This window comes from Apteryx mantelli, chromosome 2, assembly GCF_036417845.1.
Source record: "Apteryx mantelli isolate bAptMan1 chromosome 2, bAptMan1.hap1, whole genome shotgun sequence".
Classification (NCBI taxonomy): Eukaryota; Metazoa; Chordata; class Aves; order Apterygiformes; family Apterygidae; genus Apteryx; species Apteryx mantelli.
In genome coordinates, this window is record NC_089979.1 from 27888325 (window position 1) to 27916215 (window position 27891).

The window sequence follows — 27891 nt, forward strand, 5'->3', positions numbered from 1 at the left end:
CTTTTTAAAATTGTAGTCACTTACTGTATTAACCTTTTTTCTCTTTTATGCTTAAAAAATAGAATCATGTAATTATATACTGTATCAAGGGAGTTACTTTAGGCTGGCTTGTTTTTTGGTGACCCCATCATAAATGTTTATACGTAATATATCCATTCATTATCAGCTTATGAGCAAATTGACAATATAATAGCCCTCTCTTAGTATACAAAATTTACATGTGCAAATACATATATCCCTTAAAACATATGTAAAGATGTTAGCCTCATATATTAAGCTTCCCCAGTTTTATTAACGGCTATTGGAATCCTTGTGGTATTTAATAGAGTTTTTGGGGGTGGTGTTGGTCTGTGAGGCAAATATAAACAGCTAAATACAGCAGTACAGATATAGGGCAAATAAACATTCCAGCAGTTATGGCAGTTAGCCAAACTGATTATACCTTTATTACTTGCCTGAAAGTGAAAGGCAGTACCATAGCACAGACTAGTGGCATAGCAAAATCCTGGAAAAAGAATTAATTTTTTATCAATTATTTTTTATAACAGTCACAAATTTAGAGGTAATCTTTGCTCCTGTAATGGACTTACTTGACTAAATGCATTCCTTTCACTGAAGGAAATGGTGTTACATAAAAGGTGAAGGTAACCTGCAGGTATGGTAAGGTACAGCTAAATGGATAAATAGTAAGGTACGACCTCTATTTGCTATAGTACAGTAGCAGAAGGAGCTACCATGCAGTCTCAGTAATGTTGTTGATTTCTTTCATATTCTAGAGAATATGAAATCTTGCACATTTATTTTGCTTTGGAAGAGATGTAATAAAATTGATTGATACCTAATACAAGCTAAAATATCTTTAAGGAAAATTTCACAGTCCATACACACTACAAGGAGTTTTTGTTCTCAGTTACAATCAAATGCATCCAGAGTAATTCTGTTGGCGTGAGAACAGTTATTTGGGATTTGTATTTATGTAGAAAAAGTGTTATGGAAATGCTGTTGCAAATGATGATAGAATCATTCAGGTTGGAAGACACCTTAGGCAATCAACCTCCTGCCTAAAGTAGGATCAACACTGAAAAAGAACAGGAAGGAAGGGAGACATTTTTAAGCTTAAAAAAAGAATATATGCTTGGAAAGAAAATAGCAGGAAAAGAAAAGCAAGATTTCTTTTTTAAAAAAAGGTGGACTGTGATATGGTGGACCTTCATGTTTACAAGATGATTACATGTGTCAGTACAGTCAGAGCAGTACCATGAACTGGAAAAGTTTCTTGCCTCCTTAAAATATATATTCCAAGCCTGCTGTTTACACCATTTCCTTCTCCCTGAGATAACAAGGCTGTGCCTTAAAGATAGATCTTAGTAACTACAAAAGGCGTATCATTAATCTTGACCTGAACCTCTGGAAAGATATCTCTATCGATGAGGCCTATATTTTCCAGTCATTGGAAAGCCCCTATGCTTTCCAGAAATAGAAGTGCTGGCTACTGATATCACACACTGTGAGTGTTGAACAGTTACTTTCATTAAAAAGAAATATAAAAATTAAAGATTTAAAAGGAAGCAACTCATAAAAAGGAATACAGACTTTCCCTCACCAGTAATAGAGATTAGTAGTCTCAGCTGTAAAAGAGAATCCAGGCTTTGGAGTGGAGAAAAAGAAAGTTACTGTTTTTAGAACAAATATGAGCTCTTTTTTGTTGGTGTATAGAACTAAATAGATAGGAATTGATGTTTTAGCTAACTTCAGAAGGTCTATTGTAATTTAAAGAGCTTCCCCCTCTAAATATCATGAAGACCACTAAAGAGTTTTACCTCTGACATGGGCCATTAATAATGGAATGTCAAGCTATTTTACTGAAAAACTTTGGAGGATTTTAATGTCTTTGGAAACAAACCAATATCCAGAAAAGGAGATCAGTCTCATTTTTTGGGGACACAATGTTCACAGTGGCCCATGCAGCCCCAGAACCAAGAGACCCATTGATTAAACTCTCAGTTCTCTGAAAATGCTTACTGTTGTGTTTCAAATATGCAAAATGGGGAAAGCCCAGCAGAAATTGCATCTGGAGGGAAGGAAGATGCCACTGGCCCCTGCTTCTAGCTGGGAGGAGCAAACGACCCCATTAGCCAAAGTTTCCTGGATTTGCTGTATAAGTGTAATTTCAGTGACTGTGCAGCAGCAGCTGACTCATGCTCCCAAGGGCCAACACTGATTCAGCAGTGTCTGTTCCAAGCCAGAGCTGTGACTAATGGAGATTGAACTACTCCTTTCTTTGAAGAAACCTCTTTGGTACATGGTGGCTTCAGACATTGCACTGCTCCATGATGTGATCAAATTGTTTTGCATCTGTGATTCTTGAAAGAAAGAAAGAAAGAAAGAAAGAAAGAAAACTAACTAGTACTTCAATAAACATGTTTAGTAAAGTTGATGCTGAACTTGAGGAAAGAGGTGAGACTTTTCTTACCTTTTCCTTTGTTCTCCCACTTCCTTTCAATGCTGTATTGCTGTTACCTTGTAGAATGTCCAAGGAATTGTATCTTACCTAAAATATGAGGACAAGCAAAATAATGTGTATACTTGTACACCAAGTGAATTTTTCTGAAAAACCTGAGGAGACTAATAACAACAAGCACAGCAGTTAATATAACACTAACTCAGCAAGCAGTGTAATGCTAAGAGATACGATAATACTGTAATAACAAACCTTACAATTCTCTAGAAACCCGATTACCCTTTCAGTAAAATTTTGTACCTCACATCTACTTAGAGTTCAAAATACTGTTCTGAAGGCTAATGATGATTTGGTGTCATCATTTCTTAGATTATAGTGTCTAAGCTATCAAGTTCAGACTCTTATCTGGTATGTAATCAAATAGACTGTCTCTTTTAATCTAATCTTAAATGAAGTAAGACTTCCATTTTGTTCTTAGAACTTAGTGCTGGGCCATCTGGACTTCAGTAATGCATAGGGGAATAGCGAATGGTATTTTGTAAGGTAGCTGACTTTTCACATAATTCATCTGAACATATTAAAATGTTTGTGCTATTTTATCCACTTTATTAAATTATGTATATTTTAGCTTTAAAATATCTACAAATGTACTTTCTTTGTAAATATCTTTTTGTTTTTATAAATATCTTTTCCATTTTTAATAGATTTAAAGTGGTGTATGAAATGTGTTGTGAAGAATTTCCACTAATTGACAAGTGTGTAATGTCTTTATTTAGGACAATAAAAAGAGTAATGTTTTTTGCATTAATTATGTCAGAGATAGCTGCAGATATGCAAAGGCTGATTAAATGGATATTTCAGGTTTTGCAGAGTTTGCTTTTTGTGGGTTTATGTAATAAATAAAAAGTTCTGATTTTAAGTGATCAAAGGTTTTAGGAGGAGCTAGTAGATGCAAGAGCATATTATAGAATCATCTTGTAAAAAACTGGTGAAGAAATCCAAAAAAGTTTGTAACTGGTTTGTTCCGTGTGTAGAATCAATCTTTGGGAACTGAAAGTGGATTGAAGGTTTGAAGAAAACTCGTCTAATCCTAATTTGGAACACTTTTTGTAAAAAGAAAGTGTTGTATAAAAAAAACTCTTTAAAAAAACAAATTAAATTCAGAGTTAATGTTAAAATGCGAGGCTAGAGACATTTTGTGTGGCCACTGACAAATCACTGGAGAAATGTATTTTAAAATAACTTCAGCAATTTTTATGCTAGGCACTAGGTGGTGTTTCAGCCTTTAGTATTGAAATGCACATCTCTTGGTACAGTATCACTAGCACTTAGATTCCAGTTTTCAACTACTACTAAAAATAATTATTCAAGATGTTGGAGAGCAGATTTTGTCCATTTTGTCTTTTAAAATGGCAGCGTTCCAATATTGAGCAGAACTGACACCCACAAATTGCAACACTGGTGTTCGTATACAGAAAATACTCATGAGTATGTTTTGATGCGAGTACGTTACGGAGTAGTGCTGGTCAATCTTTAGGAGTTTTAAAATCGAGTGTGATTACTTGGGAGTGTAAATATCTTTTTTAAGGGATTAGGCCTTTTAAAATTATTATTTTAGAAGGGTAACTGTTGTTCTTCTTTGCAGATATTGCAAAATGCATGTATTAAGCATGGCATTCACTCATTTTGTCCCCCTTTCCTGCTTTTTGCTGTGCCTCTGTCACAGCCATGTGAAATGCAGCCTCGTGCCTGGAGCCGGGCAGGAGCAGAGCTGCCCAGCAGGGCCCGTGAGCTGCGGAGTGGCTGTGCCCATGTCAGAGGCGTGTGGTAGCAGAAGGAGGACTCCTGCCCAGGAGTCTGCCACCTTGTTGTCCCTGCTCTTGTGACACCCTTATATGCATGTCTGTCGTGTATTTGAGAGGCCTGCACTGTAAATTACCGGTATTCTTTAAATTGCAGAAAAAACACTACAGACTACGATAAGATGAAGTCAGTTCTGCCCTTTAATAGCTGAGGGCTTGAATTTCTTGATGCGTGTTAAAAGCCTATCTATTTCTCTCTGTGTGTGACAGTGGCTATTCTGTTCATTCTTTGCAATTGCTTTAAGCAAAAATTATAAATCCTTAGGTCAACACAGTGGAAGCCTGGATGTTGGAAGTACATTGTAAATAAGGCTTTATCAGAAGTGCTAGGTAATAAATATTACAATGCACTCTTAAAATGATAGAAAAATCTGCAAAATACAGAAATATATGTGTATTTTTCATGTTCTGTATTTGAATTTCTTTTTCCATTGTGGAACACCGTAAGTTAGATTTTTATTTTTCTTTCTTTTATAAATTTTTCTTTATGTTTCATGATGTGTTTTCTGGTAAAGTACTCATTGTTTCCTGCAGGTCTGACCCAGTTACTTTGGTAGTCTGTAAAAAGCATTGCACAGTATGTTTGGAACCAGTTAGACTTCAGTAGGACCTGGGATATGATACGATATCTTCTGTGAAATGTCATTGACAATGGAAAAACAGACTCCAGACTTTAGAGATGGAAACAAAATGCCATATGACCGTACAGTAGATATTTGCAAGTAAGATAGGGACAGCATCTTTAAATGGGGACAGGGATTGATCAAACTTTTATCATAAAAAGTTTGCCCATTTCATAAGGGGGGTCTTAGGGCACTAACAATGGCATTGCTGTGCTCTGATACACGTTATCAGCTACCTAGTTTGTCAGGAGCTGAGATTTATATTGAAGCAGATCACTAAATTGTGTGTGTTGTGGGGAAGAGGTTAGATCAGGAGCCCTCTTCCTGACTCTATTTTTAGAGGAGGAGATATTAAATTATCTCCTATCAGAAGGACCTATCATTTTGTTGGGTACAAGAGGATAATAGTGGTCACCGTGGATTGCAGTGTTCTGGGACAAAATGTGGCTGAGAGCCAAGGACAAACTTGCTCAATTGTGATGCCTGTGATACCTAGTTTTTGTGACATTTTAACATCTCCTACCAACAGGAGAAAAAATAGTACACCCAAAGGCTTTGGGGGATTTGATCTTGTAGTCATTCAAATTCTTATGTATTTGTATGCTTGAAAAATTGTGTCAGATCTGGTCCTCTCATTACACTGACATATATATGGAAACTTAGACCATTTTTCAGCTGTGTACAAAGCAATCAGAAATATTAAAGGCTTTTATTGTTAATCAGTTAAAGAAGGCAAAAATATTTCCTGTCCTTGCTGAAAATTCAATTTGGAATTGAATTAATTAAATTAATTAGAGAAGGTAAAACAGATCTGTTCTAACACCTGTATTTGGATACTGGCCAGATCTGAAGCATACATGGTGCTGACCTTTGTTGGGGAGATCTAACCTATTTCAGACAGCTACTTAGGGAGTCTCTCTTTTTTATCCTGCGTCCACACTTTGATAGCTTGTCCTGCTTGTTGAAATAAGATGACAGGAGTTCTCAAAGGTGGAATATCAGTGCTATAAAATGTTTTAAGAGGGAAATTTATCAGGATGGCATAGTGCCAAGATTAAATTAGCAAGTAACACCTACTTTTCCTGCCCCCAGCCTGGCAGTTCGGGAATGAGGAAATCAGTGAGTTCAATTTGAGTGAGAGCTCTATACCTAAGTAGCCTTCTATAGGAAGCTTTCATCAAAACATTTTTGGTGAGACTTGTCTAGACAGCATGGCCCAAATTTTCTGTTAGATAATTTACTGAAGAATAAAAGTAAGATGCAGTTTGCAGCTTCTCAAAACCTTTCAGGTGGACTGAGCTATATGTTTTATGGAGAGGGAAATTATGTTTTCAAGGTGATTCGGCTAACTTACTAGCTGCACTTAAAGGAATAATGAAGAGCATTAACTAGGCTGTTGGTCGTACTGTGATGTGAACCAAGGATGAAGGGCATCTCAATGTATGATTAGAACTGGAGGCATGATAAACTGTGCTGAAGGTTGAGTGTAGACATTCAAGGAACATGTATAGAATATCTAAAAAATTATATAATTTTGTCTGCAAAGTAAGAGAAAAAACATATAAAGAACAGAAGAGCCGAGTAAAAGGCTAAAGACAAATGAAAAAGGACGAAGGACTAAAGGTGAATCAATGCTCTATACAATCAGAATTTTAAGATAACACAATAACTAATTTGAATATGCTGTTGTATTAATAACTGGCCTGTTACATTCTTTTCATTACATCTTGGTTTATTGTCACATAATATAAGAACTGAATGTAAAATTAACTTCAGAAATAATTGGCACTGGCAGTTTTCTTCACTGTCAGGTGACTAAGGTGATCAGATACGAAAACCTCTCAAGCAAATACATTTTGTAATATTAAAAATCTCATGAATAAGTGCACGATCCCTCAACCGGGAAGCTTTAGTCATTTTAATAATTTAGTAAGTATACAGTAAAAGTTAAATCTTGGCTATGAAATGGAGAGACTCACTGCCCTGTATATTACTATTTTACTTAAAAATGGCTTTCATATGCAATAGCTTTGAAAATCAAGTCACTTCTTGAGTCCCAACCCCCTGCAGCAGTGGAGTTGCCAGAGGGCTCTGTGCCGTGTGAAACGGTACATCATAACATCATAGAAGAAGACTGGAAACTGGTCACTGCTCATGGGAGGAGAAAGGCTCCTACTCCTCCCGAAGACTTGCAGCTGAAGAACAGGTTTAGTGCCCTCCAGGATGAGGAGGAGATGGGCATGGCTGCAAGGGAAGTACCTGGGACAACAGACCCTGTGCCCTGCCGGAACGCCTGGAAAAAGCAGCGGGTGATTGTTGTGGGGGACTCCCGTGCTGCAGGGGACGGAGGCATCTATCTGCCGACCTGACCTCATGTCTAGAGAGGTTTGTGGCCTGCCGGGGGCTCATGTGAGAGATGTCATGCAAAGACTGCCTAGGCTCGTCCATTCTTCGGACTATTACCCACTGCTGCTCTTCCACGTGGGCGCCAATGACACCAAGGGCAAACTGGAGACCATCAAGCAGGATTTCAGAGCTCTGGGGATGGTGGTCAAGGGTCTGGGAGCCCAGGTCATCTTCTCCTCAATCCTGCCAGTGAGGGGGATGGATGAGAGGAGGAGGAGACGGACTTTCCAGGTTAACGACTGGCTGCGCTGCTGGTGTTGGCAACAGGGTTTTGGTTTCTACGACCATGGGACCCTGTTTGAAGATCGACAACTGATGGCGAGAGATGGGATCCACCTCACGAGGCGGGGCACGCGGGTCTTTGCCAACAGGTTGGCCAACCTGGTAAGGAGGGCTTTAAACTAGGAAAGATGGGGGAAGGGGAGAGTTATAGTGACAGGGTAGTTGGCAAAAGACTGCTCAAGTCGGGATGCCTCCAACAGGTGAATGCAGCCAGGGAAGTGCACATGGGATGTGGCTATGGAGGATCCTCTGGTATCCCTCCTAGGAAACCTGCATGCTCGATCACCTCCCTGAAATGCCTGTACACCAATGCACACAGCATGGGGAACAAACAGGAAGAACTAGAGATCTGTGTGCGGTCGCAGGGCCATGATCTCATTGCCATTACAGAGACATGGTGGGATAGCTCGCATGACTGGAGTGCTGTCATGGATGGCTACGTGCTTTTTAGGAAAGACAGGCCAGGAAAGCGAGGTGGTGGAGTTGCTCTTTATGTGAGAGAGCAACTGGAATGTATTGAGCTGTGCCTAGGGGTGGATGAAGAGCGAGTCAAGAGCTTATGGGTAAGGATCAAAGGGCAGGCTAGCAGGGGTGACACTGTGGTGGGTGTTTACTACAGGCCACCTGATCAGGAAGAGGAAGTCGATGAGGCCTTCTACAGACAGCTGGAAGTAGCCTCACGATCCCAGGCCCTGGTTCTCATGGGGGACTTCAACCACCCTGATATCTGCTGGAAAGACAACACAGCTAGGCACAAACAGTCCCGGAGGTTCCTGCAGAGCATTGGTGACAACTTCTTGACACAGGTGGTGGAGGAGCCAACAAGGAGAGGTGTACTGCTGGACCTCGTACTAACAAACAAAGAAGGACTGGTGGAAGATGTGAAGGTTGGGGGCTGCCTTGGCTGCAGTGACCATGAGATGGTGGAGTTCAGTATCTTGCGAGGAGGCAGCAGGGCACCAAGTAGGATCGCAACCCTGGACTTCAGGAGAGCAAACTTTGGCCTCTTCAGGGACCTACTTGGAGGAATCCCATGGGTTAGGGCCCTAGAAGGAAGGGGCGTTCAAGAGAGCTGGTTAATGTTCAGACATCACTTCCTCCAGGCTCAAGAGCGGTGCATCCCTATGAGTAGGAAGTCAAGCAAAGGAGGCAGGAGACCTGCATGGATGAGCAAGGAGCTCCTGGCAAAACTCAACCAGAAGAAGGAAGTATACAGAAAGTGGAAAGGGGGACAGGCCACTTGGGAGGAATATAGGAATGTTGTCAGAGTATGCAGGGATGCGACGAGGAAGGCTAAGGCCCGTTTGGAATTAAATCTGGCGAGAGATGTCAAGGACAGCAAGAAGGGCTTCTTCAAATACATTAGCAGCAAGAGGAAGACTAGGGAAAATGTGGGCCTGCTGCTGAATGGGGTGGGTGCCCTGGTGACGAAGGATGCAGAGAAGGCAGAGTTACTGAATGCCTTCTTTGCTTCAGTCTTTACTGCTCAGGCCAGCCCTCAGGAACCCCAGACCCTGGAAGCAAGAGAGAAAGTCTGGAGAAAGGAAGACTTTCCCTTGGTGGAGGAGGAGTGGGTTAGAGATCATTTAAGCAAACCTGACACCCACAAATCCATGGGCCCTGATGGGATGCACCCACGAGTGCTGAGGGAGCTGGCGGACGTTATTGCTAAGCCACTCTCCATCATCTTTGAAAGGTCATGGAGGACAGGAGAGGTGCCCAAGGACTGGAAGAAAGCCAATGTCACCGCAGTCTTCAAAAAGGGCAAGAAGGAGGACCCAGGGAACTACAGGCCAGTCAGCCTCACCTGCATCCCTGGAAAGGTGATGGAGCAGCTCATCCTGGAAGCCATCTCCAAGCATGTGGAGGACAAGAAGGTGATCAGGAGGAGTCAGCATGGCTTCACCAAGGGGAAATCATGCCTAACCAATCTGATAGCCTTCTATGATGGAATGACTGGCTGGGTAGATGAGGGGAGAGCAGTGGATGTTGTCTATCTTGACTTCAGCAAGGCTTTTGACACTGTCTCCCATAACATCCTCATAGACAAGCTCAGGAAGTGTGGACTAGATGAGTGGACAGTGAGGTGGATTGAGAACTGGCTGAATGGCAGAGCTCAGAGGGTTGTGATCAGCGGCGCAGAGTCTAGTTGGAGGCCTGTAGCTAGTGGTGTCCCCCAGGGGTCAGTCCTGGGTCCAGTCTTGTTCAACTTCTTCATCAGTGACCTGGATGAAGGGACAGAGTGCACCCTCAGCAAGTTTGCTGACGATACAAAACTGGGAGGAGTGGCTGATACACCAGAGGGCTGTGCTGCCATTCAGAGAGACCTGGACAGGCTGGAGAGGTGGGCAGAGAGGAACCTCATGAAGTTCAACAAAGGCAAGTGCAGGGTCCTGCACCTGGGGAGGAATAACCCCATGCACCAGTACAGGTTGGGGGTTGACCTGCTGGAAAGCAGCTCTGCGGAGAAGGACCTGGGAGTGCTGGTGGACACCAAGTTAAGCATGAGGCAGCAATGTGCCCTTGTGGCCAAGAAGGCCAACGGTATCCTGGGGTGCATCAGGAAGAGTGGTGCCAGCAGGTCGAGGGAGGTGATCCTCCCCCTCTACTCAGCCCTGGTGAGGCCCCATCTGGAGTGCTGCGTCCAGTGCTGGGCTCCCCAGTACAAGAGGGATGTGGCACTACTGGAGCAAGTCCAGCGAAGGGCTACAAAGATGATTAGGGGACTGGAGCATCTCTCTTATGAGGAAAGGCTGAGAGAGCTGGGCCTGTTTAGCCTGGAGAAGAGAAGGCTGAGAGGAGATCTTATCAATGTGTACAAGTATCTGAAGGGAGGGTGTCGAGAGGATGGGACCAGACTCTTTTCAGTGGTGCCGAGCGACAGGACGCGAGGCAATGGGCACAAACTGAAACACAGACGCTTCCATCTTAACATGAGGAAAAACTTTTTCACTGTGAGGGTGACAGCGCACTGGAACAGGTTGCCCAGAGAGGTTGTGGAGTCTCCTTCTCTGGAGATATTCAAAACGCGCCTGGATGCAATCCTGTGCAATGTGCTCTAGGTGACCCTGCTTGAGCAGGGGGGTTGGACTAGATGATCTCCAGAGGTCCCTTCCAACCTCAGCGATTCTGTGATTCTTGAAGTCAGCTTCTTCAGGTAAATGCAAGATACAGAGCCCAGCTGATGTAAATCAGCAAAGCATTTTGGAGGATGATAAAATCATTTGTTCGCAACAGCAGAGAATCTTTTCCAGTGTTCCTTTCTCTAACTTAGAGAATGATTTAACTGTGTAATTAATTTTTTATGCCTTTTTTGTTTTTTATTGTCCTCATTGTTTGGTCTTCCTTTACAAATCTGCAAATGTTAATAGGTAGATGCTTTAAATATATACGTCTACTATCTATCCCGTGTACTGTAAATAGCAAAACAGAAGTAGCATAAAAATGTTTTGTATTTATACTTTTATTAAAATACTGTCTTTCAAGGTTGTAAAGGCAATTTTGTTGTGCTGTGGATAAATTTCTTGCAACTTTATCTTATAGAAGGAAAATTGCATTCTTTCCCCCTTTGGAAATGGCAGCAAACAGTAGATGTATACTTGACCAAAACTTTGGAAGCACTGTGTTTACAAGCTAACAGATTTTCCATTCTCATATCTTTGAACAGGTAATGTGGGTATGTAACTTGTGCCGAAAACAACAAGAAATCCTCACAAAATCAGGAGCCTGGTTCTATAACAGTGGATCAAATGCATCACAGCAGCGTGATCAAGAAGGCGTTAGAGGTCTACGGAACGAGGAAGCACCTCAAGAGAAAAAGGCAAAGCTCCAGGAGCATTCGCAGTACCAAGGACCATCAGGTGACATATCCACACAAGCTTTGGACAAAAACAGATCTCAAGGGCTCACAAGACAAGACTCAATTAAAAATGGTTCAGGTGTAAAGCACCAAGTAACGAGTGACACAACATCAGACAGGTAAGAAAGCTTTTAATCTTTATACCAATAAGATCTGTTGAATTTATGCTACAAATTTTATTTTTTTTATCTTATTTTTATTTTATCTCTGCATACCAGGATTTTTGAAACAACTCTATTTTAAGCAATAAGCACCTGAGGAGCCGTTTATGTTCACATGGTCATAGAGAGTGTGCTTTCTTCCTCCCTTCTCAGAAAAAGAACACGTGGAAAATGACAGAGTGTGACAGGCCTTGTCCATGTGCTTGCAGCTGTGTTGAAGCTTAGTCATTGTCCTATCCAGAAGGTTTCTGTATTTGTTGTAACAACAGCTAACTGCCTCAGTACTTTGTGGCAACTTACTTTATGGCAGAATTTTTGTAATTCTAAACTGCTTCAAAATAAGGCTTAAAGAGGCAGGTTAATGGAAGATGGTGGCTGTTCAGACTACCTAATTAAAGCATCTTGTAGTGTGTGCTGTATAGAGAATGGAAGATGGTGAAATCTTTGTGTGAGGACCTGAATTTTTTCATGGTTTCTCATTTTCTTACTGTTAGTTCTTGTCATTAGTACCAATGGTTGTTCTTTGGTTTATCTCAGTGTTACCTGGCATTGCTTAAAACTAGTGTGATAGGACCTAGACTTGGCCAGAGGCTGGAGATGAAAGTGCCCTCTCTTTTTCTTGAAGTGATTATGCCAAAAGGCACCAGAAGGCTCTCACCCCTGCGACTATGTTTTACTGTAACACAAAAGTAAAAACAGTTTAACTAAATACATTGAGTTTCTTTCTAAACAAGACTAAAATGGGACTTAAAATATGGTGGAAAGGGAAAGAAGAGAGTGAGCTTGGTCACATGTTTGCAGGGAAATGATATCTTCTCTCTCCAGAGACTTCTACTTGCCTTGAAATTTGTCAGCCAGAGCAAGATCATCTGGCAACCTTCCTCTGCTGCCCAGCCATAACTTTTTTAACAATATTTATACAGCAAGATTGAAACAAGTTAGACAACTGTAGTATCTTTTGCAACTAATATAATTGAAATTGTTTTCCTTTCCCCTTATCTCCTGTATTCCACCATATTTTATTTCCTATATTTGGTCTTATTTGGAAACAGATTGAATGTAATTAATCTAACCTTTTTTGTTTTACTTATTCTGCCAGTTGCCCTTTGCTCTGATTTTGGCTAATGAGTTCAGCACTTGCTGGCTCTGAGTGCTCCTTAATAACATTCGTGGTCTCTGAGAACTAGACTGTGGAAGCTGGCAGCTTAACTCTCTGCTGAGGAGCAGCAGGCCGAATGAGAGAGAATGATTCTCTTTCGCTCGCGCTCGCTCTTCCTAGCTCTCTTTCTCATTTGCTCTCTCTTTTATTTGCTTATTAATTTTGCCAGGAAAATGGAATCATACATAGTTTGATGACAGAAAAATAATTTGATGATAGAATAGCAGTTTCTTGTTCTTCTCAGCAATAATTTAACTCCCAAAGTGTTTTTATGTTATATGAACGCAGGAAGGGAGGGGAGAGAGGGACATATAAATAAATATAAAATTCAGGTATGTAATATGCATGCTTTTATTCTAAGCAGAGGTATATGGTAAGCATTGACAGTGTAAAAGGGTATTTATCAACAGGAAGAATGTAGACTTCATGCTGGAGATCAGAATCATTCTGCTGATGGTGGTCACCACTGCCCAACAAATTGTTTAAATCCAGATTGCTTTTTCAGTCATTATCCCTTTTCTGTTTATCTGGATACTCATTCAGATGTTCCTTAACTGACATATGTAAGTATACTTATAATGTATTTATGATAAATATTACATGCTCTAGAAAGTTAGAGGGTCTTGTGAATAATTTTCTTGACTGGTGTTCCTCACATAAACTGTCTTTCCTTTGATTGAGATATTGAATAGAACTCCTTGATGGGGCTGTTAGAGGGGAATGTCAGCGTCCCTGAGAGAGACTGTCCCAGCATTCAGTGATACAGTTAGATCTTAAATTTGGACCTGTATATGTTGTGATGCCATTGCTGTTCTTAGCAGTAATACTGGGAAGGCTTACAATTTATTGCATTCAACTGCTAAGACGTGTACATAATATAGTATTAGCTTACTAGTAAAGCAGTGCATAATAGTAACAACAATTTGATATAATTTTAAGAGTAATTTTTGTAAACTCATATATATTCTACTTATTGGTCAAGTTAAGAAAACTTTTTTTAATCCATTTAAAACTTGAAGCTGTGGTCAAGCAGTTATATTCATTTTTTTTCTGTAGGCTTCTGGTCTCTCATGTTGTCTTTTTTGAGTACTTTATGATAGGTCTTTATTTTCTTAACATTAGCTGAAGGAACCAGCCAGTAGAGAAACACATTACATGAAAGAGGATCATGACGGTTCTTTTGTTATTCCTAAGTAATTCCACCCAGAAGCTGAGCTACTCTGGGATGCTAGACCATTTGTCTAGATAAGTTAAATCCAGGAAAAAGGAAGTGGCAGATCAAAATGTCCGAAATGATAGGGAAATAGCAAAAAAAGTCTGAAATATTTAGAAGTGGTTGTTTTTTATCTAGGGCAGTCTAAGTAATCGAAGCAATTATAAAATGAAAACTATATTGTCTCAATTTTATTTTTTGTCCCAAACACATTAGTTTCAACACCAAAAACAATTTGGTAAGTTAAAAACAATAAACCATTTGTTAAAACAGTATCTCTAAGACTGTATATGTTTTTTTTGTTAGATGAATAGAATGATAAAATGTCATTTTTTCTGAAGTCCTGCCTCAAAGTTCAGAATTTATTTTCAAAATTCATTTTAATATACATCTAAAAGGTTGTATCAGCAAAGCTAGCTATATATTGGTTTTATTTTCTTTAAAATTAATTTGTTTATATTAGCATAAGCACTGTGTGTTGTATTGATGTTCTGCATAAACTTTTACTGTAATTTTAAAGCCTTTTTCCCCCAGATTTGATTGCATTTAAGTAATTTGGTTTATAATGCTTAATTTGTGTGTATATACTGATGGCCATAGCAAAGTCTGAAGATGATAGAATTATTTTGTGGGGATTTTTTTACATTTCTTAAAGAATATTTTCTCAAATCAACACATTTTCAGTTAAATCTAGAAATTGCTTTGTTAAATATCCTTAATGGTTTGGTATTGGAAGAGTTGCAGCGTCCTTTGATGTTACAGCAATCATTACTAAGTAATTCTTCAAATAAGGTATTACATATCTTGGTCATCTGGAGACACTGGTTGGTCACAGAAGGAGGGGCAATATTCACTCACTAAATCCCAAGAAGGTCAATTCCATTTTTGTTTTGCTCCTTACTATTTCTCTTTTGTTTTTGTTTTTTTTGTTGTTGTTGTTGCTTTATGTTCTTGAGTAGCGCTCAATGTATTTTGTGTTATGCTGAATTCTTAACTAGTATTATCCTTTATTAAAATAATACTCAGTTTCCAACATCAGACCAGTATTCTGTTCCCTTGCTGGATGTAAAAGTCCCATTTGCAATCAATAGAACCTAAACTACTCAGACAGAAAGGTACTTGAATGTAGATCCTGATCGAGTGATCTGAAATTTGTTGCCTCAGAGACATCTGGGATGATTTTGGATTGCACATTCTTCAGGGTTGTATTTCTTATATTGGATGCATTGCAGAGGAAAACAGAAGTCAAAATCTATTCAGCAGCAAGTTGTACTTACCACCAGCAGAAATGTCTTCCCTTATTAAAATTTTTTCTAGTCCATATCCAATATTTAGAATATGTCTTACAGTGCTTACCCTGCTTTCTGTGAAATAAGTACATGGAGAAGTTAGAGCCAGCAGGCATGCTATAGGATCCAGTGTTACATTGCTTTCAGTAACTGGTCACCTTATGTCTCACATTGACTGAGGTGAGACTGACATAATTTGTATTCCATGGAGATCTTCTGCTAAGGGCAGTTAAGAAGTAACCACGCATGGTGGTTTTCATAGACATCCTTGCGAGCAGAGTGTGGATGCTGCTAGACCATAATGCTAGACTCTTGAAAAGTGTCAAATGATGTGAATCAAAGAAATGCAAAATATTACTGTATGTATAGATTTAAACGGTCCATTCTGAGATCTGCTGTGCACAGATGGGAGAGTTATGGCTGTTATGCTTTGCAGTTCTCTAATCTGTGCTATTCAATTTTAGATTATTTCTGGATTATACAAAAGGGTCCTTTTTGTTATTTTGATCAAAAGCATTCATGCACTCTATTGCCCTCAAGACCTACACTACTCATCATACAGTATGTTTCCTTTCTAGCGACAAAATTATCTGAAAAGATGTTTGGGTTTTTTTTCAGTCATTTTGTAGAAGATGCTTGTGAAATGGCTGACTTCCTTCCTAAGCCAAAGGAAATGTATATAATGTCAGTTGGGGAACGGGAAACCTTAATGCTCATCCCAAACTCTTTATAATGCGTCATTCTGTTTGACTGAATTATTAGATCTTTAGGTGATATTCCATGTTTGAGTTCTACCATAACTATTTTTCTTACTCCCAGTAGGACTGGTCAGTTGTAAAGCCATTGCAGTCATTTCCCAAATCTGACTTTTTGTGACATTCCAGAGGTGTTGCTTCAGGAACCTCTTCTCTGTGTATCTGGCCTTGCACAATCCTTTTTAAGTGGTAGCTGCCTTGATGTATGAAAAAAGCCGTGAATCTTCCTGGTACTGGCTTACGATTACGTAACCATTTCTGATGTCTGTGTGAAATGCTGTTGTGTAGTTGAGGTAGATAAGAATTGATTACCTTTTTTTTTTTCTAATCTATCCTATATGAATCCAAAATGCTTTCCAAAGTTCGAAAATATTAACTTTAACTTCACAATACATATTTTTCATACATTCCTCTATTGCTGTAAAGAAAGCACTCCTCAAGGATATTTTTGATGAGGTTCAATGCAAAAATGGTGAAAATATTGTAAGAAAGTTTGTTTTCATGTTTCATGAGTTAATTTACTATTGCTCTATCTGTGAGAAGGTCAGCCATACTGAAAAAAGAGAAGGGGTTCTTGGTACGTGTAAAGATCATGTTGGACTGATTTGGAGCAAGACTAATGAATAAGGCTCCCTCACCCCTTTCCAGATTAACTGTAAGGATATGAACCTAAATTATAAAAAAACCAAAATGAAAACGGCAAACTGAGAGAGTGAGGAGCTGCAGAGTTGTACAACAACAGTATCTGTTTTCCAGGCCAGCAGACACAGATAAAATAAAATAGATATTGTTTCATCTCCCACTGCCCTCCTCCTTGCCTTCTCCTTTCAAAGATGCATATGTATTCTTGGGGTTCATTTTCTATCATCTTCCCTTTTCTTTTTCATCAGAAAAAATAGGTTGTTCATAGCAGTTTCTGCCCACTGGTGAGTCCAGGGGGTGCATTTTATTCTGGGTAGAAGCTGCAAACAAGACTGTATTGAGGCTATTTGGGTCTGAAGATGCTTAGGCCATTTCAGGTTTTGAGGAATATTTTCTTTATGGAATATATACATGTGTGATTCCCACATATAAAGGTTTTGTTCTGTTGCATTAGCAATGGCAGCAGAATGAAAGTGGTCCCCTGTGTCCCTTTGCTCCTGTTCGTGGAAGGAGTGCCCGTCTGAGCCAGCAGCCTGGGCTCTCTCTTCTGGGACTGCAATGAGGATGTTGGGGAGTGAAAGGAGATTAAGAAAGAGGCCAAAACAGGAATGAAGAGGAGGAGAAAGGAAAAAGCACACATAAGCTAGCTGAGAAACATCAAAGAGCAGCATGAATTAAATAAATGAAAAAGTGCGTCCTTCTCTGTTTCAGGTTGTATCTTTTTCAAATCACTCTTCTTTAATTACTGAATTTTGAACAATGATTGATACTTGGAGAACACCACTGACACTGCTTTATTGTAGTTTAAAACATGACAATGTAACAGGAGTCAGTCAGTTACAGGTCTTTCTAATAGTCTGAAGACTGGCCATTTCCCAAGATTATCACTATTTTTCTTCTGCAGCCTAAGCACTTATGTCACAGCACTGTAGGGCAGCCTCTGATTTTGACTGTTTCTGGTTTTGAGTACTGAGTTGAGAGATCTTTAGCTCAGGTGTCTTAAAAAAGTGTGCAGTCTTTACTTGGAGTTGTGGGTACTAAGCATATTTGAAAGTAATCTCAGGCTGAGTAAAATAGAGGCATTTTAACATTTTTACCTATGTTTTTCCAACTGATTACATATTTCAGGACTGTGAGAAATACTGAAAGAGTTATATATAAACAGTGTTTAAAATAAGGGAGTTGGGTATCCAAGAATTGGAATGACAATGGCATGTGCAAATTTCTTCGTATCTACCTAGCAGAATGCACAGTATCCGTTAAGGACAACAGTGATTTTAAATTTTTACAGTTGATTATATATAACTAACATAAATTGATTGTTTTTAATGTCGTTGATCACTGCAATGAAAAAATACTCAATTGTTGAGAAAGCATAAAAATATGCTTTCACTTCATGAATACATCTAATGCTTAGTAGAAGAATTTTGCAGGTGAGTTTGAAATTGAGTCAATATTCCTTTCCATGGATGAGTGCAAAGAGCTGTCATTTGCTTCTGCTGGTGCTAGAACAGGATTCAAAATTTGGGCATTAGCGGTACCCTACAATATTTTGAACATATTAATTTAAGATTTAAGTTTTATGAGATTTGAACTGCATCCAAAGAAAGTTTTGCCTTTGTCTTCCTGCTGCTATTCCAGCATTTCTTCTCCACGCTGGTAGGCAGCTCTTGGCGTTGCAAAGTGAAAGCAATGTCATTGTGAAAATTGTTGTTTCAGTGGTTCTGCTTTTGTTTCTTGTACTGCCTGTCCCTCCATTTCAGTATATGCTGTGAATGTTTCTTGGGGTAATAACTCAGAACAAGCGAGTTAGGTTCTTCATGATAGAACTCCTCTTTTTGTTATTTTGTACCTTTTCATAAAGGTCTAGGAGGGTGGATCACAGTTTTATGGCTATTCCCATAATTTCCAAATACAAACCAAAGCTAAGTTTATCAGTTGTCTGAATCTGGAATGACAGATTTCTTTTTCTGTGTTTTTTTTTCTTTTCTGTGTTTTTTTTCCTGTGTTTTTTTTCTGTTTCTATTTTTTTTTCTGTTTCTGTGGTTTTCTTCTGTTTCTGTTTTGGTTTTCTTTTTCTGTTTTGGTTTTCTTTTTCTGTTTCTGTGGGGTTTTTTTGCTGTTTCTGTTTTGGTTTTCTTTTTCTGTTTTTTTTTTTTTTCCCCCCACCTAAAATATCAGGACAGCTAATGAGTTGTTAAGAATTTTTTTCAAATGTTGCTTTATGTGAAATTACTTTCTTTTATTATTATTTTAAGCTAGCCTTCTTTGCCTAATACCAAGTAGCAAAAACTCTGTGCCTCTGATTGGTAATAGATAGAATTTGGAGTCCTTTTTCAGAGAAAACTAATCTGTTTGGAGAAGAAAGAAAGGGAAGAGGTAAATTTCCTAGCTGTAGCAGAATGAGCCTACTTTAGTATACGGTCTAAAGCTGCTGCACTTCTTTTCAAACATTAAAGAGTGTTTTAATTAAATATGTAACAAAGAGGTTGAATCCCAGCTTTAAATGAAAGTCTGAACTCAGCAGTAATTATAGAGCTCTACCAGCTCTCTCTGTAGTGAGTAAATCTCATGGTGGTTTTAAGGAATTTCATTTTCATGATTTGCTGTAGAGCACCTTTTAAAAAATAATTCTCTTGTAACATAATACCTGTATTTTGCTTATTGTTATTGATTACTTGAGCTTTCCCTAATTATGCATATTTGTTGCACTGAAAACTATCACTTACCACTTGACTTTTCTCTCAGTCTTGCACTGGCTGAAGAAATAAAACAATAAATAAAGCAAAAATCAATACTCATCTATGAGCTTAGAAAGATGACCGCTGTTTCTGAAGAGAGGAAACATAGAAGTCTAATGAAAATTCTGTCAAAAATAAAAACAGTATTTGAGTTTCTAGCATTTGGCAGCACCAATATTGTATTTGTAGATTTCTTACTGATATATATTACATATCTTCATTTTGAATAATACCATGGGATCTTCATGTCATGTTATGATAAACCAACTTCTTATATAAAGGCAAGCTGGGACACTTTTTCCTGTTACATAGGAGATTCTTGGCCTGTAAAGCCTAACTTGTTACAGAAACCTTTCCTTTCAGCCATATTCCTTACATTTTAGTCTGCATTATGAGGGGCTCAGCCTGTCCAATTCAGAGATTGTGTCATTAATCAATCTGTACCTCATTTGCTGAAAGTGCTGGTATTGAATCTCTCATAGTAGAACGAGAGAAGAGGAGCAAGAACTGAGGAACCAGAGGTGGGGTCATGCAAGCTGGGAGATCTGTTAGTACTGCTCTGGCCTATAGCTATGCTCAGGAGGCCTTGTGCAAGCAGAGAGGATGTAAACCTAATGTAAATCCCAGAGAGGAGGGCTAGAATGTGTCTGTGTGTGGGGGGGTTGTCCTTGTGGGTGTATGTGAGCACAGAAGGGAGTGAGCAATCGAGAGAAAGCTGTCCCACGGCTGGGAAAAGTCTTTATGTATGCTGTTGTTGTTCTGCAGAAGATATAGCTGTTGAAAATGCTACACAGAACACTTTTTCTTATGTTTTGGTGACATATGTTTTGCTGAAATGCAAAATATCCAGGCCAAATCAGGGGAGCTGGAAAATGTTTTCAGGTAATTGGAGAAGTCAGAACGGGTCTTTCGTTCTGAGGTGACATGGGAGAACAGCCCATTGTCATCAAGAGTAGCATGGGGATGGGAGAACTGTGTCAGCCGGGGTCTTCCTTCTTTGTACTGATTATTTCAAATGGCTTAATGTTAAAGGGAAGCATGTGCAGCACTCTCTTGCTGGCTTCCAGGAACTGTTAATGCAGAATGATCTCAGGGCACTCTTGATACTCAGTGCTGATATTCAGTATCTTTGGAATGGAGGTTGGCCTTCCATTGCACTGTTATGCTTCTGTACACCACAGCTGTGTCTGCAACTGTGATATTAGACCATTCATAATCTAAGTCTCTAAACAGAGATCTCAGCTGTATGAGAATATTGGACATTTTTATTAAATGCTAACAGCAGTTAACATTTATAGAATTAAATGGAGTATTGCTTTCAGCTAGATTACTGCTGAAAGAAAACAGTATCAGAAAAAATTGAGGGTGGTAGCATTTTTAATTTAATCTTTTTAATTAATGAGGCCAGTACCTTTCTGGGTTGATCATATCTTTTCAGACTGCTGTTTTGTGGACCTTGCACAAACATGAATGTTAATGCTCACTGTGTATTCATAATCCCTAGTTGTGCTGTGCTCTGTACTTTGGAGACAAATTTCTCTTCAGCAATGTAAATAAAAGATTTTGTTTGAATTTCGTATTTAAAAAATTGGTGTATAAAGGTGAACAAGTTGCATCTGTGGAGTGCAGCCCAGTGAAATGGCTAACATATTAAAGAATTCCTGTTAAGTCATGTTTATAGTTTCTGGCAGCAAAGTGGTTCTGGAATCTGCAGGAAGCCATTCAATGAATGGGCTTTAATTTTCCTACTTTTTACCATAGCTATAAGTGCTGAATTAAAATAAAAAATGAACATGAATAATTATTACTGTTTTGATTCTTTATTTGGCTCTTTCTTTGTGCCTCTAGAAGACACAGATAATAAAGCAGCTACTTCTTTAGCGCAATTTAATTGTCATTTATCTTTTAGATTGCAAGATTAATAATTTTAGTAAAAGTAAATCTATTTTACTAAGTCACATTTGAGGAAAGATAACTGAAAAGTGAATGTGACACATAATAGGACCAGGGTGGCCATATTTTCATAATTAAAAATTACAGTATAAAAAGGTACCATTTTGTTTTCTTATCTTTCTTATCTTTGCATGGTTATTCAGTTTGTTTTTCTGCCCCTTCTTCCGTATCTTCCATTTCTTTCTTTTAAATCTCCTTTCCAAAGCCAAATCCTTGCTTGTCTCTGTCTACTCCAGAGTACCTTTTTGGTCTATTGTGTATTATCTTCTCTGTCTCACTGATGTGACCTCTTACCAAATTCTGGCTAGGCGTTAGAAGTGTTGTCAAAAGTATACTGATGGTGGTCCTTCACATGAAGACAGACTTGTTCTTTTCTTCTCTAACCTGGTTCTTTTTCTCTCCCCTAGCTCCAGCTCACCTCTCTTCCTCAATTTCCAACAGCACTGTAATCATGCATAAGTCTCATCCAAGATTTGCGGTGATATAAATGTGAGCTTCCCTCCTAGGCTTTGAGAAATCCTCATTTTGTACCTTTCAGTGAAAACAGGTCTCAGTGTATTCTTTACTAACCAAAAGAAAGATGGCTGTAGATGTTTTAAGGGAATAGTCCATCAAATGAGTTCAGTACAATGTCATGTCAAGCTAAGTATATGAGTGACCTGAAATCACTGAGTAACTCTAAATTACACAGTGCAGTGTTAAAATCTAAGCTAATACCTGCATATGATATACAGTGGGTTGTGTGAATGCAGCTTAATACTCAGAAGTAGCTCTGACATCTGCACTGTACAGCGTCGTGCCCTGTAATCGTGCCCTTCTGTGTCACCAAATCTCTCATCCTAGCTCAGGACAGCCCTAGTGCCCACTTTTGCGTTACTGGAGTTCGTGGAAATGATACTAGGGACCTCAGTAACTGTCGATTCATGTTCACAGAATAACAAGAGGTTAAGTTGCTCCAGACACAGCATTCCTAATTTCTGGTCCAGTATTTTGTCAGTTAATATTACATACTTGAATGGCTCCCTAGTTGTAGTTTATCTGTGGAAATGAGTTTTCAGCATGCCGTTTGCAATAGTATGAACCATGAACTTTGCTGCAGGAAACCTGTTTTCTTTGGCAAAAGGAAAACAGCAAGGACAGCAGTTCTTATGGTAATATCTTGATAGAAAGCAAAGCCTTTTAACTGCAAGACATTTTTTTCTGTAATGACTTTGTGAAAATCTTTAGATGGACTTTAAATGATAGACTCCTTGATGCTGAGTAAAAGAAAAAGAAATAGTCATCAAGTCAGATGAAATTAAAGCAGAAATCCTCTTTTTTTTTTTAATTCCAAATAAACTGTGAGGCTGAAGAGGAGTATTGGTTTCTAAAGTACTGTGTCAGTGCACAAAAACAATTTCTGAATATTAATTAAATCTTACTGACTCTGGCATCAGGCACTGGGATGACTAAAATGGGCCTTTCTCAATTGTATCTTTATGCTTCAGTTAGGATCATGAGGAGTAGTTCAAGCTAGAAGAGGAATCACAATTAGTTCACCAATTTCACCTCCTGAATTTCAACAATTAAACAACTCAACAGTTAGCTCAACAACTTCATCCTTCATGATGCTGACATAATTGCATTTTATCTAAAATGGACATATAATGATTTGTCTTCCTGTATCATTCCTTAACCGCTTAATAGAGCAAAAAATTCTTGAAAGAAACCCAGGCTAATGTGGTTTTGCATTTCTTAAAAAAACCCATGTATTTCATGTGCATTCCATGTCTAGTAGCTCAAGTAAATGCCTTGATTGGAGTATTTGTTTTAATTTAGAGAATATATCAAGATTTGAAGCAAGAAGTTGGATCTTTGAATACAGGAAAGTTGACTACAAAAGTGTAATGCTTTGAAATTGCTTTGGATGATGGTACACTGACTACATGGCAGTAATGACCGATGCACTGGCATAATCAGGATCATTTGTTCTTACATACTTACTTCTCTCCTCCTTCAAATAATTGAAAGTATTCATATGAAAAGTCTATGTCATATATGTAGTTATTTACAAAAACTCTTGGTTATTCTCAGAGTTAATCCCGGTGAAGGTGATTAAACCCAGAGCTTTTCCTCAAGACAAGCATTTTTGATTTCATACTCTATGTGGCATTTGTACTTCCCTCAGAAGCATTTTTTCCTCCCTGAAAATAAGATTTATTTAGAAAGTTATATTGTGGTGCATCACAAAGTATCATGAAACCTAGCATTTATGAAAATAATAAATTAATAAAATTAACCCTCCTCCTCACCCCAAAGCTTTTAACTTAATGGCCAGCAATGAATTTGTTGCTATTACTCTGCTAATGTAAGAACTCTGGTATTAAACTGAAGTCTTTCCAAAGTAAAATATTTACACTATGCCTTAATGCTTATAAAACCCAGGCTCCATGACACTGTCGAAAGAAATGAGTTCCAGAGGTGTGTGATCATCAGGAAAATATTCTTCTGGTATCTATGAATTGTTTTATTCTAGTCAGCTGAAGATGGAAGCAACCCAGAGACCACAAATCTTACAATTGCATGAATGAAGGATAAATTAGTCTCTTAGAACTGGTTCTGAAGGTATGAAAGCTTCCAACTTGTATCCAGTGTATTGAAATGCAGCAGAAATGAATAAACAGTCCACTGCCTAGATATGTTCTTGTAGCTCCTGTTCCACAAAACAAAAAGGTCACTCTTTGCCTTACTATCATTTGGAGAAAGATCTGTCTTCTAGTTTACTCATGTATTAGCTTTGGTTTCCATCACAGATTACCTGGACACTTTACCACTCGCCACAAGTTTTGAGGCCCTTTAAGATCCAAATCAGTCACCTGAAAGTAGAGGTACTGCAATAAATATCATAAGATATGCCCAGGTGACAGAAAATAATTTATAAAATTACTCAAACTCCCAAGTTCACCTGGAATGAGGGCCAATTTCTACACCATATAACCACACCATGACTTCAAGATCAATGTAACTGTGTTTTCTTTTCATCATAAGGAGCTTTGTGATCAGCCTGCTCACCTAAAAAAGTGTTTGTGTAAAGGATCTCATCCAAAGAGTATGAGAACTGCATTTCACAAGGAGAACATTATTCTCACTGGTTTTCCCTCTCTCTTTACCTGTGTGTGTGTGTATTGAATTCGTCACCATGCTGTGTGCATTTACATGATCAGTAACCATCAAGATGCTGTTGCAGGATGTAATTTTTGCTGTCTGCTTTGTGTTAATAATGTCTTCTCTTAAATTGGTGTAATTTGGAGAATAAGACATATATATATGTATACATATATGCACACAGACACGTACACTTATATACATACATGTATGTATAAATATATACATGCACACACACTAACTTTCTATGAGCACTTTGGAAATCAACCTTCCTTTTGAATTACTCATCCTGATGTGGGGAAAAAAAAAAGACATGTCTGAAGACTATTCAGTTTTCATTCGTGGCTACCATTTTTAACATTTTACATTACTAGCTACAAATACAAATTTATTAGTAATATTTTAGATCATCTTTTTTTCCTGAAAGGTTACAAATGATAACTTTTGACAAAAATGAAGAACAGAAATAGCGTAGTAGATGAAGATTTCCATGTAGATGCATTGTTTCAAAAATCAATCGAATCTCTGTTTTAGGCCAGCACTTCTTGCCTAGTGAGACATGTCTCATTGGTGAACCACCCGGAACTGCAAATGAGGCATAATGCAGGATTCATGTACTGTAATGAGGTGCAAAGAAATACCAATTGATTGTGAGTCAGGTGAAGGTTAAGCTGGTTGAAATATGCTACTCTGTATGTACAAGCATCCTGTAAGGTGCAACATCTACTGCATATATAGCCTACTGTGTCAATGTGTATTACACATACTCCTCTGCTTGTTCAACCAGAGAGTGTACCGTCTTCCTTCTGCCAGGTAATGCAGCTATTCCTGTAGTCAAGGAAATAAAGTCTCAGTTAGACCTTTTCTAACTCTGATTGCCTGATTCTTCCATCTTAATGATACTCCTTTAATTCTGTTTTTTATATTACTTATATATTTTATATCACATGCGTGAACATGCATATTTGTTCATACTAAAAGCTTAAGTGGTGTAGCTATTCCAGCAAAATGTCAGACACTGAGAAAAGTAGGAAACTGACTACAGTGATCATTCTATGACCCAGAACTTGTAGACATTCTTTTGTGGAGAAGAACAGATGTACTTCTCCTATAGTAAGCCTACCAGTCCCACAGAAGTGAAACAAACTTAGCAGTATTTATGAGTTGTTCTAGTGCAACCTAGAATCATGGTCTTGTAGGTTAAAGAAGCATTTTCTATCTTTGTTAGACAAATAGGTAGATTTTTGTTTGACAAATGCATTTTCTGCTCCTGCAGCTGTTTAGGTAGAGTTAATTATGCTTTGGGTCAGGGCAGTGGATTAAATAACATGTATCCCTTGATTTGTATGACTTCTTGTTTTATATGGGAGATCTACCATCAATAAGAATTTTGCTAAAAAACATGCAGATCCATAATGTGCTTGAATTATATGTTGGGACAATGTGCTGAGTGGGAGTAAGGGAGAGTTAGCGCAAACCTGTTCTTTTATTTTTTTTCTGACATGGTGTCAGAACACAACCAAGAAAAGAATTGCAAAGTGCTCCCAGATTCAGCAATAGAAATGCAACCATAGAGTTATACTGCCTAAATAAGGGACTTCAAGGATAAGGCTACTTCATTAAACCTATTTTTGGTCACTCAGGCATTTTTTGGTCAGATAAATTGTTTTTTACATGTCCCTATTTCTCTCTGTTGACTATATAGGAAGAAAAAGATGGTTAGACTCCTAAATTAGGGACCTTAGGCATTTATATTTAAGTGGAATCTGAGTGTCTGTGTTGATAGCTTCAGATAATGATTCAGACGATCTAAATTCAACCTCTGAATGTGTGTAAAACCTATAACATATCCAATTTTAAGCACAGAGTTTCCTAAGCAATGAGGCACAGCCTGTGCGTAGCTGGAAATGCCAGGACTGGTAAGTTGGGCAGGAACTAGGCATTAGAACTTTGTTGTGGATCAGAGGGAGGCAATGGGGTACTTAAAAAGTAGTGTCTGGAATTGTTTTTATGAACATGTCACATAGAATACAATATTTTTAGCAAAATCCAAAGTGATACTGAAGTTGTGTCTTATGACTTAAAAACATGAACGAATACAGTGTTTGAGTTTTCTTGTTGGAAAGCAGAGGGAAAATCTATTTTATTTAGAAATAGCTTCTATAGTTGAGAATTTGATCTGACTTGCATGAAAATTTCAAATACTAGAGCAACAATATTACATTATTCACATTATAATTTAAATGCTTATGCAAACTGAGCCTCAGATACTTTTATTTTGACATTGTCTAATGAAGTATGCACATTATAGAAGATAACGTTGTTGGAGTACATATGCCATCATATACATTTATGCATATTTATACACACACACACACACACACACACACACATATATATAAAATTAGTGACTAGTATGTATATTAGTTAGTTCATATGCACCTAGGGACTTTAATTGTGTGCCCCAACAATAGAACCCACTTGTGAACCACCTAGAGGCATGGAGGCATTTCTGTTACACTGTGCAAGCTGTATATATTGTGTAGTCTACAGAACAATGAGGACAACAGAGACAGGAGAGATAATTAAAATTAAATATTTCATGTAATTATTTTTCAACTATTCTATATCTTGTCATTTTAAAATAAAATTTCCCATATTATCTTTCAATTAATATGTTAAAGAATTCCATGGAGAGGTTTGTGAAGCCATGATCTATATTGAGCTAAGGAAATTAACCAATAAATGAAAGTTATTCATGTTAAAAATAGCTTTAAAATCATTATAATTGAAAGTATGCCTGGTTCTGAGACTATTGATAGTTTCAAGAAGCAGAACTGTCATGGTAGAGTCATAGATGGTCTATTATCATTAATAATAAAAGTATTTTAAAAGATCACTTTTATGTCTCCCTTGTCCAATTTGATTGTGTATATCCTTCATCTCACTCATTTTGGAAAGTGCAGCTTGTATGGTCAGTGCCAGTTTTTGTATCTGTCCACATTGGGCCTAACAGCAGGATTTCCCAATTGAACATATGGCAAATTTCCTAGGATCTGCCTAAGGAGCAAAATTGGACTAATCCTTCTGTTATGTGAGTTTTAAAAAATACAGATTTTTAACATTGAAATGATTTATAAGTGAGTCATTCAAACAGATAGATCTCATACATCTTCATTTTCTCCCTTTTTTAAAGTGTTAGTTAAGCTGTAATTGGACAAAATAAAATAAAATCTCATCTTCCAGTTATTTTACTTGTAAAATATATTCTTTCCACATTGTAATATGTAGGTAAAACTTCATGTTTAATTTGTTTGCCAACTTACAAAAAGTTTTTATGC

The 27891-nt window shown here is 38.2% G+C and overlaps 1 protein-coding gene across 1 annotated transcript in view; it reads left to right on the forward strand.

Moving 5' to 3' along the window:
* RIMS2 (regulating synaptic membrane exocytosis 2) overlaps positions 1 to 27891 on the forward strand; it is a 492192-nt gene that overhangs the window by 117531 nt on the left and 346770 nt on the right. The window contains 1 exon segment of the mRNA XM_067292312.1: positions 11302 to 11612. Within this exon segment, the coding sequence (XP_067148413.1) occupies positions 11302 to 11612 (311 nt within the window).